Source organism: Mixophyes fleayi, chromosome 4, assembly GCF_038048845.1.
Source record: "Mixophyes fleayi isolate aMixFle1 chromosome 4, aMixFle1.hap1, whole genome shotgun sequence".
Taxonomy (NCBI): domain Eukaryota; kingdom Metazoa; phylum Chordata; class Amphibia; order Anura; family Limnodynastidae; genus Mixophyes; species Mixophyes fleayi.
Genome location: NC_134405.1, coordinates 185,835,339 through 185,850,340, shown reverse-complemented (window position 1 = coordinate 185,850,340; position 15,002 = coordinate 185,835,339). Strand labels below are relative to the sequence as shown.

Below are 15,002 nucleotides of genomic sequence, written 5' to 3'. Positions count from 1 at the left end.
TCACTCTGACCCCCAAAGTCGGATTTCGTCAGATTTCACATAATCCGAACCACTCATCTCTAATATTTGACCAATATAAAGGATTACCTCTAATTGAGAATTGTTAGGACACATTCCCAAGTAAAATACATATTACTTATCATATATGATACTTAAAGCAATGTCCCCTTACATTGGAGTAGGAGAGTGTTAATATCTGAACAGTTGATTAAGTTGATTATATAAAATAAAGACCAGAAATCAGTACTAAGCAATATTGAATATATTTCAATTCATAATTAAAGAGAATAGGAATATTGGAAGTATAAAAAAAAAATTGATTTAATAACAGTTATAATGTTTTATACAAAACCTGATCACTGAGTGCTCCAACTAAAGTTAAAAGTAATATATTTTGACACGTTGGGGAGTTCTGAAGAGCTTTGCAAGAGTTGAAGTTTATTATCCTTTTGGAGTCTTTTCCTATCATGAAAAGAAATCCGGTGGCCCCACGTACTAACAGGGTATCAAAAAGGACGTGAAGCCGTCTGCTTTGGGTTGAAATGCATAAAAAAGTTTGGTGTCCATGCCCAAGTGTTTCAGACCCAGTGATTTCAATGGTGTAAAGAACCACATCTATGGACATTCAAGTGCCTGTTTCACACAGCTGGGAGCCCATATTGCTGTTACATGCGGACAATTAAGTCTGTTCTGTGAATGCATTTTACATCCATGTTGTTTTTTTTTGTTTGTTTTGTTATTTATTTAATAGCTAGGGCACAATTATTTTATTGGTTTCAGAAAAATATCAATAGGATGATCTTGATATAAAACTTTCCCTACTATGGAAATTCCAGATTGCAATATATGAACCTGAACTTTTTACGTGTTTGCATGGAACACCCCAAATACAAACTAGTAGGTTAATTGGCTGCTAATAAATTGACCCTAGTCTGTGTGTTAGGGAATTTAGACTGTAAGCCCCAATGTGGAAGGGACTGGTGTGAGCGAGTTCTCTGTACAACGCTGCGGAATTAGTGGCGCTATATAAATAAATGATTATGATGATGATACGCTTGTTCATTGGCGCCTGTCTTAATTTTAACAAATACACACAACAGATTCAGTCCCATGGTAACTAGGGGGCCTTTTTTTTTCTTTTTTTTTTTTAAGAAATAAATGGAGGAACGAGATCAATTTCTGCATTCACAGTGCAAACAGTTAGTATAAAACATTGCTTTTAGGGAAACAACTATGTTGCCTCAGTTAGCCCAAACTTTACGTTGCTGTGGAGATGGATACTCTCTAGGTCACTGATGAGTATTTTCATGCTTTGACTCATGGTTTAGTTTTCTTTTAGTTATGTAAAGAGGCTGTGCGCCAATTGGAACAAAGATGATTCCTCAAATTACAGCACTTTCTTGGTATAGGACCACAAATATTAAAGATAAAGGATTCTTGGCTTTTCTGTGTGCTTCTAGGGATTTTGCTTAACTTTCAAATGCATCTCAACAATCTGTGCCCTGTAGGTCAACCCCACTCTGGCTGCATATTGATCTAAGGCCAGTCAGGCTGGTAGGTATCCAAGTCAAGTTTAGTTTCCTTGAGGTGGTCAAGCTCAATCAGCAACATGGCCGATCAGGGTGCCAGGGAAACAGGGCAGATGTCACCATATTGAAAATAAGCAAAGCAGCATCTTATCTTTTTCCTGAAGATCTGCCAGATTTCACTCTCTTTTAGTTAATTATGTGCTAGTTCTTCAGTGGTTTAATTCTTCAGGCCACTATAAATGATTCGTAAAATTCTGAAGAGATTTGAACGCCACTTTAGGCTCTGTCTTCCACTGAATTTTCCCTTTCTGCAGTCACATAACATGCAGAGAGCTGTGTCTGTGTGCGCGTGACTGGCAGCCATACTGTTCTCCCCTCCAAAGAGATTTTAAAAAGGAGATAAGTTGGAAAACAGGTAAGAAAAATGAATATGATGCATACTAAACTTGCTATTTAATGGGAAAAAAAAATCTATGTGGTTTTGCTGTTTTAACTATATAAACAATTTCCTACAATATCAATACATTATCTAAATAATTAACTGAGCAGCAAGGTACTGTAATTATTCTCAATAGACTATATGACATTAATGACCAGATGCTAGGTAAAAAAGGTAGTTCCAGATCAGTGCTAGAGGAGGCTGCCTGGAGTCCTTTCCCTTGGGATAAAGGAGATTGTGATCTACTCTCCTCCTTAGCTAGCCTATATAATACCCCTGTTCTCAAACTATCCCCCTTTTCTATCCACAGTGACTTTACCCAGTAAAAGACAGCCCATTATTTAAATACAGCACTCTACTGACAGTAGGTTTTATTAAACTATAGATTTTTCTACTACTAATTGTATCAACTTTGGAATGGACTAATACCTATCTAATGATTTGCTATTTAAATATCTAACAATACTTTATATAATTGACACACTAAAGTTGATGAACTAGTTTATGAACCAAAAACACCACTGGTTTAATTACCAAATAACGTTACTTACTGACAAAATAATAAGCTATGATTATGGACTGAAAATTAACTATATTTTACTTTCTGACAAATCAATATTTCTACTAGTTTAGCAACTATGATTAACAATATTTTACTTAATGACAGGTTAATGCTTATGTACTATTTTATAGTCTAGGGGGCTCATTTTAAATCTGGGTGCAAAGCCCATTTTAAACGTAAAACACATTTTATCAACAGCACATTCACACAAAAATATGAATCTCTACATACACTATTTGTGTATCCCTGACGTGCACCTCCTTACAACTTTAAAGATGGAATGAGGTGAGGGAAGGACGGGTTAATGGCCATAGTAAAACCGGGTGACCTGTCATCTACTAATCAATTGTGGCTTCTGTCAGATTAGTCAAAGTGGGAAAGCTGCTCTGTATTGGCTACTAGTGCTTCCACACCACGTGGTATATAACCACAATGAAGTACATTATCATCATTGAATTTTGTGCAACACTAATCTTTCTTTATTCTCGCCCTCTTTAGCATCCTTATTAATAACAATCTGTATTGTCCCTTAGACATTTCTTTAAAATTCATCAATTCTTCCCCACACTTCAATTTCATGGTGTTCACTCACTCTCTCCCCGTTATGTCATCACTCACTTCTGGCCGCTTCACATTATTTATTCTCCATCTAATCCTCTATAAAATACATGCCTGGAGAGGCAGAAAATGGTGGGAGGCTAGGGGAACTCATGGATCCCTATCTTCTGAACTCTGTCAGGCCAAACTTACAAAAAAAAAAGGCAGCAATAGCCTGTATAAAATGGAGCATAAACAAATAATAAAAGAGTAGAGGATGGGGAACGAAAGACACATAAAAGAGCGGAAAAAATTATGGATTTGATTTGCCCTGGTTGCCAAATATGATTACACAAATACAAAACCATAATAGTTGTTGCCTTTGCTCTAATATTAAAGTTAAGGAGAAGAGATAATTCTCAAATATGCTCTTCCCACCTTTAATGTTTTTCTTTTATGTTTTTACCCGAGACATTGTTGCTTGGTTAACATTAGCAAGCTGAGCTGTGTTAGTCAGTAAAGGTCTTGCCAAACGTACCTCAAAAATCACCTGTATTTTAAAGTCATCAAGGTTTCCTCTTCTAGACATGCGAACAATAATTCTAGGAAACTAGGGCTGTCCAACATTTCTATAGGTGACCTTGAACATGCTGGAATGTTGTTTACTTTAGTAACACATGCACTACACCTGTGTAAAAGCCATTTCTTTATTATGTTTTGTGACCCTTCTTTACCCAGTTTTTTTGTATAATCATATATACAAACACAGTAAACAAAGACTTCAATTAGTTTATGACTTTGTGGTGGGAACTCAATTGACGGTGTTACTGCCAAATGAAATGTGGTCTGCACACTATTACCGTTAGCATGGTAATATTGCGCATTTTTGCCGCTATTACGGTAATTTTTAATGCTGAATTTTGCTTGTGGCTCAGGGAGCTGCAAGGAGAAATTTGAGTTAAAATTACCATTATTAACAGCAATAGAGCACAAACCGCATTACTTCTGACAGAAACATGGCCAATTGAATTTCCCCCTTATGTGTGCAACGTTCTTTCGTTGTACTGCAATTTTATCGTATTATAAGACATTTACATATCAAAATATGTACTTTAACACAAATAAACATTAAACTACCATGTGAGAAAATATTATCATTGTAAATAAACCTACAGCTGTCTGTGTGTTGATACCAAGAACATAAATCTTTTAACATATTGCTTTTTTTGTGTACATGGAAAGCAAAGTGTTTAATTATCTGGTTTCAGGTATAAGCACAATAGCTATGTAACTGCTGATGCCATTTAACCCCTGGTTTGTTCAGAAACAATCTGTTGTCATATCCAAAAAACATGATGAAAAAAAAAAAAAAAAAAGGGAGCACAGCCAATACCAGATGTTGTGCAGGACACTTTCATGGGTGACTAAAGCCACATTTAACTGGTATGAGACTGTTTTCCAGGTAAGCATTTTTCCATAGTTTGGAGCATCAAGCCTAAACATAATAAATTGCATTTAAATGTTCCACACGGTCACAGGCCTTCCCCCTATTGAACTGTGTATTAATGTACCTCATAGTAAGTGCAATAAGAAAAATGTGAGTAAAAAGTAACAATTGTTTACTTTTGTTTTCTTTCTGGACATCAGATCCTAGACCAATATATGTAAAAGCCAACGTACTTTCACATAGCTTAAGATATTTGACATTCAAACAGCATTTGATATGTAGCAGAGCAAATTATATTCTGTTATTGAATATTTTCTACAAAACATGGAAAAGGACTCATACACACCAATACATTTCTGAGCTGAAGCTACTGCTTAACGAATGCAGCTTAACTTGATACAGCAAATGGGTTATATAGTTTAGAGGCATAAATGACTAACACTATGTGGGCGGAATTCAATTATCTGCCAAGTTATGCCAGAGCCCCGCATGATGCCTGCACGCATTTTCAGGCATTATGGTATATAAAACATTGATGATTTTTGCTCACATCTCTAACTTGCAAACAATTATCAGCAATGTTTTAGTACTATAAAATCCCACAAGGCTCCAATGGCATTTCACAGATAACAGATTTGCCCAGTGGTTGAAAAAAAAAATAGTCTAGAATAACAGATTCAGACAGGCAAGTCATGAGACCTTGAATAATTACCGCAAATTGAGATCATTGAACCTAAATGAGAACAGTCTACACACATTCATAATGGAAGCTAAAGGGAACATGCAAGGATGACGGTAGTATTACATGGTGTATTCATCCAATGATTAAAAGTGTCAGGCTGTAGAATCCTTCAGTGGGATTAGAAACAAAGACAATAACAATAAACATAATGCACAGTCAGCAGCTATGTAGCCTTACTAATATTTCCTTGACATACACAGGGTTTTAAATAAATGTTAAATAAAAGGTGTGCAACCAGAATCAGGACCCCACTAGTGTCCAATATGATAGTGATCCAATTTTAGTGGGAACCGTCTCTTCTGGAGTGTTAAAGTAACTGTTCACTGGCACTTTTGGTCCCAGAAAACAGAACACTTGAACTTGAGGTCTACCTAAAGAAAAATTAGCACAACCGCTATAAAGCACGCCTTACACAGACACACCAATGCATCTAGACTGAAAATGATGGTAAGAAGAAAACATGTTCCCATCCCTCCATGACACCTTATGCCACATGGGGGGGTCCGGAGAGGCGGGACCCCACAGAGAGAAACTGGAGATAACGCTCAGGCGAGGTGATGAAACTAGCACAGACTGGCAACATACCTCACGCAGTTCCCTTATGTCCCCAAGATCCCAGGCGTCGTCACTGTCACTGCTCTCTCCACCCCCTGGCACCGCATGGTACCTGACCGCTGCCATATCTTCCGCACTCAGGTGACCCGCCCATAGACTGCCTACAGCCGGCGGTCTCGTGACGTCACGGCCTCGAAGGAGGAGCCAGCAGATGGGTCATGTGACACCTGGGCTTCGGCTGTAGAGCTTTGCACTTTAGACTCTGTATTGTGTAGTTTTAATTTTATTTGTCTTTAAACTTTATGTGAGCAAGTATATAAACGCATCTAAATATGTCATAGTATAAGAAATTATATTCAATGTTGTTGTTTTTTTTTGCGAATGATGTATAAGCTTGCCTTGTGATACCTGTCCTGTTTCTTAATGTGATGCTTTTTAGTTCTTATAAAATGTTTTAATAATTGTTTCCCTGAGTTTCTCAGCTGTATAGGTATTACCCAGACATTTGTGTACAAAATAACTACAATTAGTAAGTTGAAACATCAGGGAATATTGTACTTCCTACTATAATATTTGAATTTTAGAAGCCATAGAGGAGGCAGAGTGCTTTTTTACTGGTTACATAACTTCGAGGTGACTTATATTCATTGTTTCTACTAATGAACAAGTTACAATTTGGAAAAATCAACTTGTTTCTATGAGTAAATCTCACCAGGGGCAGGCTGGCTGGGCTGGGGAGCATCGGGCTGGTCCCATAGTGGGTCACTGGGCCACCTGCATTTTTTCTGATTTAAAATGTTCCTAATAGGCTGCTGAGTTGAGTCTTCCCCCCCACCGGGCTAAAATTTGCCAGCCCTCGTCTGCATCTCACTTTCCATATACTACTCTGCACACTACTATATACTTTACAATCAATCTGCCACTCTGAGGCAGATACAATAAGCAGCAAGGTGTTTCTGCGCAGAGTCATACAATCTGATGCCAGTGCATCCCCAGCATTCCCATTCAATGTGTTTCTATCCACTAGACCAGCGGTTCCCCAAGTGTGCGCAGCGGCTCCCCGCGCTGTCACAGGGGTGCTGCGACCAGCCAGAGAAAAAAAAAACAAAAAAAAAACTTACCAATCCGCACGGCGCCCGGGACCCAGCATCCTCCTTTCTCCCGCAGCGTGCCCGACATTCAGTGACAAGCTGCAGGAGAGAGGAGGATGCTGGGTCCCGGGCGCCGTGTGGATTAATAAGTTTTTTTTTTCCTCTGGTTGGCCGCGGCAGACGGGGAAGAGTGAGAAAGGGCAGAGTAAGAGGAGGCAGCGTGAGAGGGGGCAGTGTGAGAGGAGGCAGCGTGAGACAGGGCAAAAGAGGCAGTGTGAGATATGGCAGAGTGAGAGGAAGCAGCGTGAGAGAGGGTAGAGTGAGAGGAGGCAGCGCAAGAGGGGTCAGTGTGAGAGGAGGCAGCCTGAGAGGGCAGAGTGAGAGGGGACAGCGTGACTGGGGGCAGAGTGTGTGGAGATGAAGGAGGTCACAGTGTGAGTTATCTGTCAATTATTCAGGAATATAATTTAAAAAAATATATAAAAATATTATTTTCCCTTGGATTTATGTGTATTATTTTTGCATACAACTAAATAAATATTTCTGTCCTGACCTAAATACTTATTATGTTTTTTTGACCCAACTGCTTACAAAACAGGACTGCTCGGTAATTATTTTGGAGGGGTGCATTGAAAAAATTATGGAGACTATAAGGGTGCCGCAAACTGCAAAAGTTTGGGAACAACTGCACTAGACTGTGATTATAACCTAATCGGAACAAACAGACAAATGTGTGAATAATCTACCCTAAAATCCATGGTTTCCAGCAATTCATTGAGTGCACGCACACAAATGGTTAATGCTTTTTGATGAAGGAGACTGACATATTTCAGTGGCCTGGTTTCTGACATCTTACATTACTGATTTATTGAGAGTTGCCTTGTCACAGAAAAGCATTCAACTATTTAAAAGAGTGGCTAAAGTTAATTTGGCTAAAAAGGACCATACTTGGGTCACTCCAAGTTCAATACTCTATGGGAGAGATTCAATTCAGCTCAAGGTGTCTCCAGAACATCCGCGGAGACACCTCACGCAGATGTTATGGCTGGAATCTCGGCTTATTTTTTTTCGTTGCAACAGTAATTGCCAGCAATGTGTGCAGTGCCAGTGGCGGATCAAGGGGGGGGGGCATCGGGACGATCACCCCCCGTAGCAGGAGCTTGCTGTCGGCGGCTGCTAACACAATCAGAGCAGCCGGGCAGTACACTCTACCTGCCTGTCTCTGCCGAACGGACCTGCACATAGTGTGCAGATGCAGGCAGACTTAGCTGTCAAAAAAGGGGCAGGGACTAAATCTTCCCCCCTAAATCGCCCCCCGTAAAATAAAATTCTAGATCCGACCATGTGCAGCACAATGTCCGTGTGCCACATCTCTGCCTGTTGAATCTCCCCCTATGTTTGAGAAGACCTCTGGATAAACGTGTAACCACAGGAACTAGTCTGATACTATGTATCAATGACATATACAGGCCCCACGAGGAACCTATAGGGATAATGCAACTCTCCAAGTAATCAGTTTAACGTCATCATGTTTCATATGTATATGTTTGAAAAAAACATAAAATGTTATGTGAATTAGTGCCATATCACTACTGTTCTATAATATGCTTGTAGATCCAATTATTAAAACTGTTCTTGGACAAATGGGGAATTAATTGGTTGTGAAACAGGTTGGCATACTAGCGCCCTTCATGCTGTGAAGCACCCAATAGGAAGCAGCTGGCGGATCATGATTGCAGCAGGTAGTCTGTCATGAATTCTGTTACTTTTCTGTGAGTAGGGAAAGTGTCGCTGGTTCAGGAGGAAGAACTGTGATGATATAGGATAGATTTCACAGGACTTCAAGAAGTCTAGGTATAGTTGGAAAGAGTGGGGCTCATGTCCAACAATGCAAGAGCATATAAAGTTAAAGTGCGTGCCCACCACTCCATCTTTTCAGTAGAGTAGAGTAGGGTGCTGGCTTAGCCTTTTCTGCCAGTAACAGCGTTCTGGTGTGTGTGTATTTTGTGAAACCTGCTGTTCCTGTGTTTTGTTCCTATTGCTCTTCTGTTGTCTTTGGAATTCCTTGTCTTCATACCACATTGCTAGTCAGCATTCAGATAAGTCCCTACTACATTGAATTCTAGTCATAGGGGGCATTTGATTATCTTTGAGTATATTGCACCCTACAGGAAAAGCTGATTTCTATAGGTGAAGACCTCACTTTGTTTCGGTTCGGGTTCTAAGGATTTATCTACTGTCATAACAGTCACAAAATCAGATGAGAGAGGTGAACATAGTCTGAAAGAATGGGCTAAGGGTCAGGTGCCAAAGACTTGAAAATTAATTGCAGGCATTTGTGACAATAGCTAATATTATTGGGGAGAAAGCCCAACAAGAATGTTCATCCCCTTTTTAGTATATACACACCATTTCAGTGGCATGTAGGGATTATGGGTTTTAGTTTGGTGGTATTATGACAAGGCATTCCAGCTGATAAAGTCAGTACCACCAGCTATGCATTAGGATTTCAAGAGCATTGATCTGTGGCTGTAATTAATGTCGAAAAAATGTCTGCTTGATGTTCAATGATGAGCAGAGTAGTAGAGGGGCTGGGTGCTGTTTCTGGCATGAATGCTGTGTCTGCAGGGGTTTTTATCCATCCACTAGATGTTTTAGGAAAAATAGGGCATCAGTGGGAAATTGGCTGACATAAGAGTAAGGGTCTCACTCTCAACACTGGTACGGTGGATAAGATGATCCCATTGCTATTTTAATAAGAATATAGCACAGCTTCTTAGAGTTGGATGTGCTCAAGGACTTATGATTTTTGAGGGAGCTGGACAAACCGGGAAGAGAGAGGAACTTACAATCAGTATTGTAACACAGAAAAGTGGTTGGTGAAAGAGGTGTCTTTATGGAGAGTTATGGGACCTTTGACAATTTGCTGATACTGGGTTTGAGAGTCTCACCCTTTGAGTAGATCTGAAAAAATTACCAGGGACATTCAGAATGACTTACCACCTTCATACCCAGAAGGGAGGTCAGTCAATAATGCCATTGACACTGAGTTATGCAACTTCTTCAGCAATGCAGTGCAAACAGTCATAAAAATGTGGTAAAGGAGCATTAATGACAAAGACTGAGAGAGGATACCCACTAACTTTTCTTGTCTTTATTTGCTGGGCTTCAAATTTGAAGAACTTTGTAGACAGATGCTTCCCCATGGGCTGGGTGATATCCTGCAAGTTTTGTGAAGCATTCAGCTCATTCCTAGACTGGGTAGTGAAATTGGAATCAGAAAACAAGGGTGTATGCCATTACTTTGTTTACTTCTTTGTGGCATGCTCTCAAGTCATTGCCAGGGAATTTGTGATGCTATTAGCATTAAAAAATACTTGTAGACCCAATGATGGTGATGACATTTCTAAGCATAGAAGTCAACACAGGCAGCTGTTTTGCTTACCGGATCAGAAGCTAGGCCAGCTGAAGTGCCTCATCTACACTCTGCTTCCAGTTAAAGAAGGCTATGCTGTTGCAGTTGCAATCTTTATTAGGACATTTGTCTTTTTCAGGTAGGATTATGTTTTTTACAGGAGCATCATTTCTGCAACTAATTGTGTGGTCAGACCACACCATTTCATACATCTTACAAATGAAAGTAAAGAGGACATGATGTACTTTCTTGAAGACAATAAAGGCTACATATTTTGGAGTGAGAGCTTTTTTCAGTATTAGCAGTATTAGAGCTATGGGTAATGAAGCTACAGACGGGTAATATTCAGGTCTGATAATGAGCTGGTGATGGAGGCTTTATACATGCTGTCAGCTAGCTCATCTCCAGTGGTAGCTTTAATGCCAGTTTTTGTTACTGGGATGTCTGAAGGAGCTGTCAGATTTAACTTCAAAATTTAAATTTTGCATATTGGCTTCACAGGCAGATTCAGCCCCTTACAGTTATCCTGCTCATCATTGGGAGTTAGCAACACAGGAGCGTGGCATTTATTCAGCCTTCCTTATCTTGGAACTCTTGGTCCACCTACTGTAGACTATGGAAGACCTTTCACACAGACTAAGGGGTTGTGATTTCTAGGAGAGCTCCAAGTGAGGGCTATAGTGCAATATTTTTTGGGGATATGATACAGCAGGGGTATGAGGCCTGCTTATCAGAAAAAACTATTGTTGGGCATTTAAATTTTCACCTTTGTAATGATTTAACTTAGGTGACAAGATATCACCTTGCGAGCACACTATGTGCTAAGCCGGGTGAATCAGAGGTAGAAGCGACTCCGTTCAGCATGTATTCCTTATTTATAGGAACAGCCATGGAAGCATTGATTGGATTGTACAGCAATGGAAAAATAGGGAGATGGAGGTCAAACAGATACTGGGTATATATACAGCTTGCAGGCCAAATGAGAATGCATAGATGTTTATCTTCCTTCTAAAAAGGAGCATAAAGGTGTTTAATAAAGGAAAGTAAGTGTCAAGATATTGTTAGGGGTTATTACATTTTTTCTGTTGAATTTTTTATGTTCCGGGCTTATTACAATGTGGATATGCAGAGACTCGTACATACACTGGGCCGGAATAAGGGTGACAGAGCTACCATTGGGATGGAACCTGGGAACTGACACTAAAGAGTGGTGCTTTGTTACTTTGGATAAAGTGGTATGTCCTGGGCCCTGGTAAAAATGCACAGGAGAGCTTAATTCCCATATGTGAAAATCCTGTATGTGGGCGGAAATGTTATGGGGGCCAATACAATTTGTGAATTTGGTGTCCAATATTTGCAAGTAAATGGTCACAGTTAGTGAAATGCTACATGAGTGCATGATGGTTTGGTCAGAGATCAAGTAGTGCTTGGCTTGGAGTAAGGCCACTAGTTCTAAGGTATTAAACAGAGGCCTTAAAAAATTTAAACAAAAAAGTGTCAGAAAACATAGGGAGGATGGGGTCATTAATAGCCAGACACTAGGAATTGGAGGATCACACACCTAGGCTATATCAGCCATATGGAGTGCCCTTGTCGCATATAGATATGGACATCTTTAATGGCCATTTGTGTGACTGGGATCAGAGTCCAGTTTCAGGTATGAAAAGGACTCTTTGTTGAGCTTATGAGGAGGGGGCTTCTTGGCGGTCCTTGAAAAAAGGTGGGCTATACATTTATATTTAGGGAGTACACCAGTAACTGGCCTAGATGGCAGTGCTGAAGGGTTCCCATTCCACTGAATGAGTTATTAAACCCCAAATGTGGTTGTTGCCGACCTGAGCAACAGGTGGCTGAATAGATGGGTACAGCATATGTGACCCTTGGAATTTGGTTGTCAGGCATGCTATCTGTGGCCTTGATTGCCAGTACTCTCCTCCCCATAAGTTTAAGGTAGAAAATTAAATAAAAGGCTGTTGCCAAAATATCTCTCAACTGCTTGGTGTATTTTATTATGGGTTGTCACTATTATAATAATTTTAGGGACAAAGAGGTCAGATAGATTCCCTGAATAAGGCCATGTGACAGAGGAGGGGAGTTTGTACATACCTTCTAGCCTTCCCCAGGTGGCAAATAATGCGAAAGAGTATGTCAGTGTAATTATTATGTTTCTGTCAATTTGTTATCACTATTTTATTAAATAAGCATTGTGCATTGTGAAGTAGTGTCATATTGATTACAATTTAATAAGTTTTGCCTTTCTGTTTTTAAATAACTGATGTGTCAAGTAGGCTTGGATTTTATAATGCTTATTTGTCACCTCTCTGTAGGACCACGAGAAGATTATCACCATCTACAGATGGAATGAATACAAAACAATACAGTGTAACCCATGACTTTTCTTCTAAGAGATGTTTGTCTTCTATGATATTTAACACTGGCTGAATGAACCTGGGCTGTTAAATATATTTCTATGTATTCAAACTCTTATATGCATGCAAAGAACCAATTAACACACATTTTTCAGGATCAAGCTGCACACAAACAGCAATTTCACAGGACACTTTTTATTTTTTTCTCTTGTCTAAAATCTTTTATGTTATGCTGTCAAAACTGAATTTAATTCAGCTTTGTTATATATTGTTGTCTTGTATTGCTCATTCTCTATTGTCTCATAAATAGTTTCTTTATAGCTTTATATAAGAGGAAGAATTGCTTAATAAGCTCATGCATTATATCTGTTTTATTACATTGATATTAATATTAACCTTTATTTATAAAGCTCCAACATAATATGCAACGCTTTATATAAATTGTTCAACCATTCGTATTTGTTCCTGCTCGAGTGGAGCTTACACTTTAAATTCTGTACCACACAAACATGCATACGCACTACCAATATCCTACCAGTACCTACCTGGAGGAAACCCACACAAATACAGGGAGAACATGCAAACTCCACATATAAAATTACTCTGAATAATTAATTTAGCATTCCCAGACACAGCATTCACTGTTATAAATTTTGCATTGTTACGGAGGTCAAAGACATGCTTTCCTATTCAGCGGAAATCCCAGTAATGTTATCAGCTGGCACAGGAGTGAGTGCAGATGTGACTACAGCAAAGAAGAAATGTTCTACAAGTGTATAGGTGAGCTAAATGTTGAGAAACAATTATTTAGTTTCTGGATACACAAGAGAGAAAGCATGATGGAATGTCCTGTTTAATGGGCGCAGGCTGTTTTGTTGTGTTACAATGGGCTGTGCATTTTATTTTGGTAATTTGGTAAGTATAATATCTCAACCAATTGTCTGCTAGTAATTTTTAATATGATTTTCTAGTTAAAGAGATTTATTGATCATCTCCATCACCCACTTAGGAATCATAATAGTAAAAAAAATATATTGGTACATACCTAGAACGTGACCCGGCACTCATCTACTTGCTCTCAGCCCTGACATTCCATGCAGCTCTCCTGCCTTTCTGAAACGCTCTGTATTTAACGGCACATTAGTATTATCTTTTATTTATAAAACACCAACATATAACGCAGCACTGTATATTGTGGGAATTATGATACAACTAGATGACACGAGAGGACATGAAACAGAAAGTACTGCTATTTGCTATATCATGTTTGCTTTTTTCTAGAGATTACTCTTTAGGAATTTCTGGCCTGCAGAACCAAATTCACTGGAAAAATGAGAATATTCACATGTGGTGGCCGAGTACTGATGGGATTTCCTTCCCTTACCTTGTCCTCCAGACACGATTCAGGTTCTTTTTTATTCGGACATCCGGTGGTCAGGAGATAAATACCTCAATGAGAGGGACAAGGATTGGTCAAATAACTTGGGTTTATTAATAATGCGGTAAAGATAATTTTGGTAAGCAACCGCGCCACTGACCCCTTCAACTCAATGGCAATGACAAAACACTCATTTGATCAACATAGAGCACAATAGCATTTAACATATAATAACAATAAATCAATTTTTAGGTAAATCACTTAACATTAACATTCAACTAAAACATTTGGGGCACCAATATTATCCCTGGTAACGTTACCATATTTTACACTCAGTCCTGGGTTGAACTGTGCGCAGGAATTTAGTAGAAGTGCTGCACGTGGTTGGGGCCCATAAATTACTTTTTCAAGCCAAATAAGCTGATGATCTTTTGTATTACACAGTCTCTTTTGTGTGTATTCACAGACCTCTCTATTTTCTCTCCTCTCACACTGTTCTCAGTACATAGCTCAGTCTGTTTAGTGTGATGTCACAGATCTCTATACTGCTTATTTGTTTTCAGTACTTTCCTTTTTACTCACACCTCTCTTTGGCTCACTTCTTATCTTCTTCTCTCTCAGTCTATGCAGACACAGGGATCTCTCTCCCTCAGAAGTCTAGAACTTTCCTCTTCCCACTGCCTTCTGGGAGTTCACAGTTATTACCAATGTTAGTGGACTTGTTGCTGTGCCACACACTCCTATTTCCTGTTACTCCCGGCAACCACCAACCACTCCCAACTGTCACTTCTCCCTCAAGAATTATTTTTTTTTTTTAAATCTTTATAAACACTTTTAACAATTAACAAATTAAATTAACAAATTAAAAACATATAGATACACCCCAGGGTACTCAGATTTTGGGGCACCACATTCACCCCCGCTTTTTCAGGTGCGTG

At 39.2% G+C, this 15,002-nt stretch overlaps 1 protein-coding gene across 2 annotated transcripts in view; it reads right to left on the bottom strand.

The window, feature by feature from the left end:
• The window catches only part of ASZ1 (ankyrin repeat, SAM and basic leucine zipper domain containing 1), a 165,297-nt gene extending 151,486 nt beyond the window's left edge, over nucleotides 1-13,811 (bottom strand). Inside the window, exon 1 of one of the 2 annotated variants that reach the window (XM_075208977.1) lies at nucleotides 13,732-13,811. Coding sequence is in view for 1 of the 2 variants with exons in the window: in XM_075208976.1 (XP_075065077.1) it covers nucleotides 5,842-5,937 (96 nt within the window). In the remaining variant the exon portion in view is untranslated. Of the gene's footprint in view, nucleotides 1-5,841; nucleotides 5,989-13,731 lie in introns of those variants that run through there. The other variant, XM_075208976.1, reaches the window with a different exon arrangement.
• Nucleotides 13,812-15,002: the final 1,191 nt, after the last annotated feature.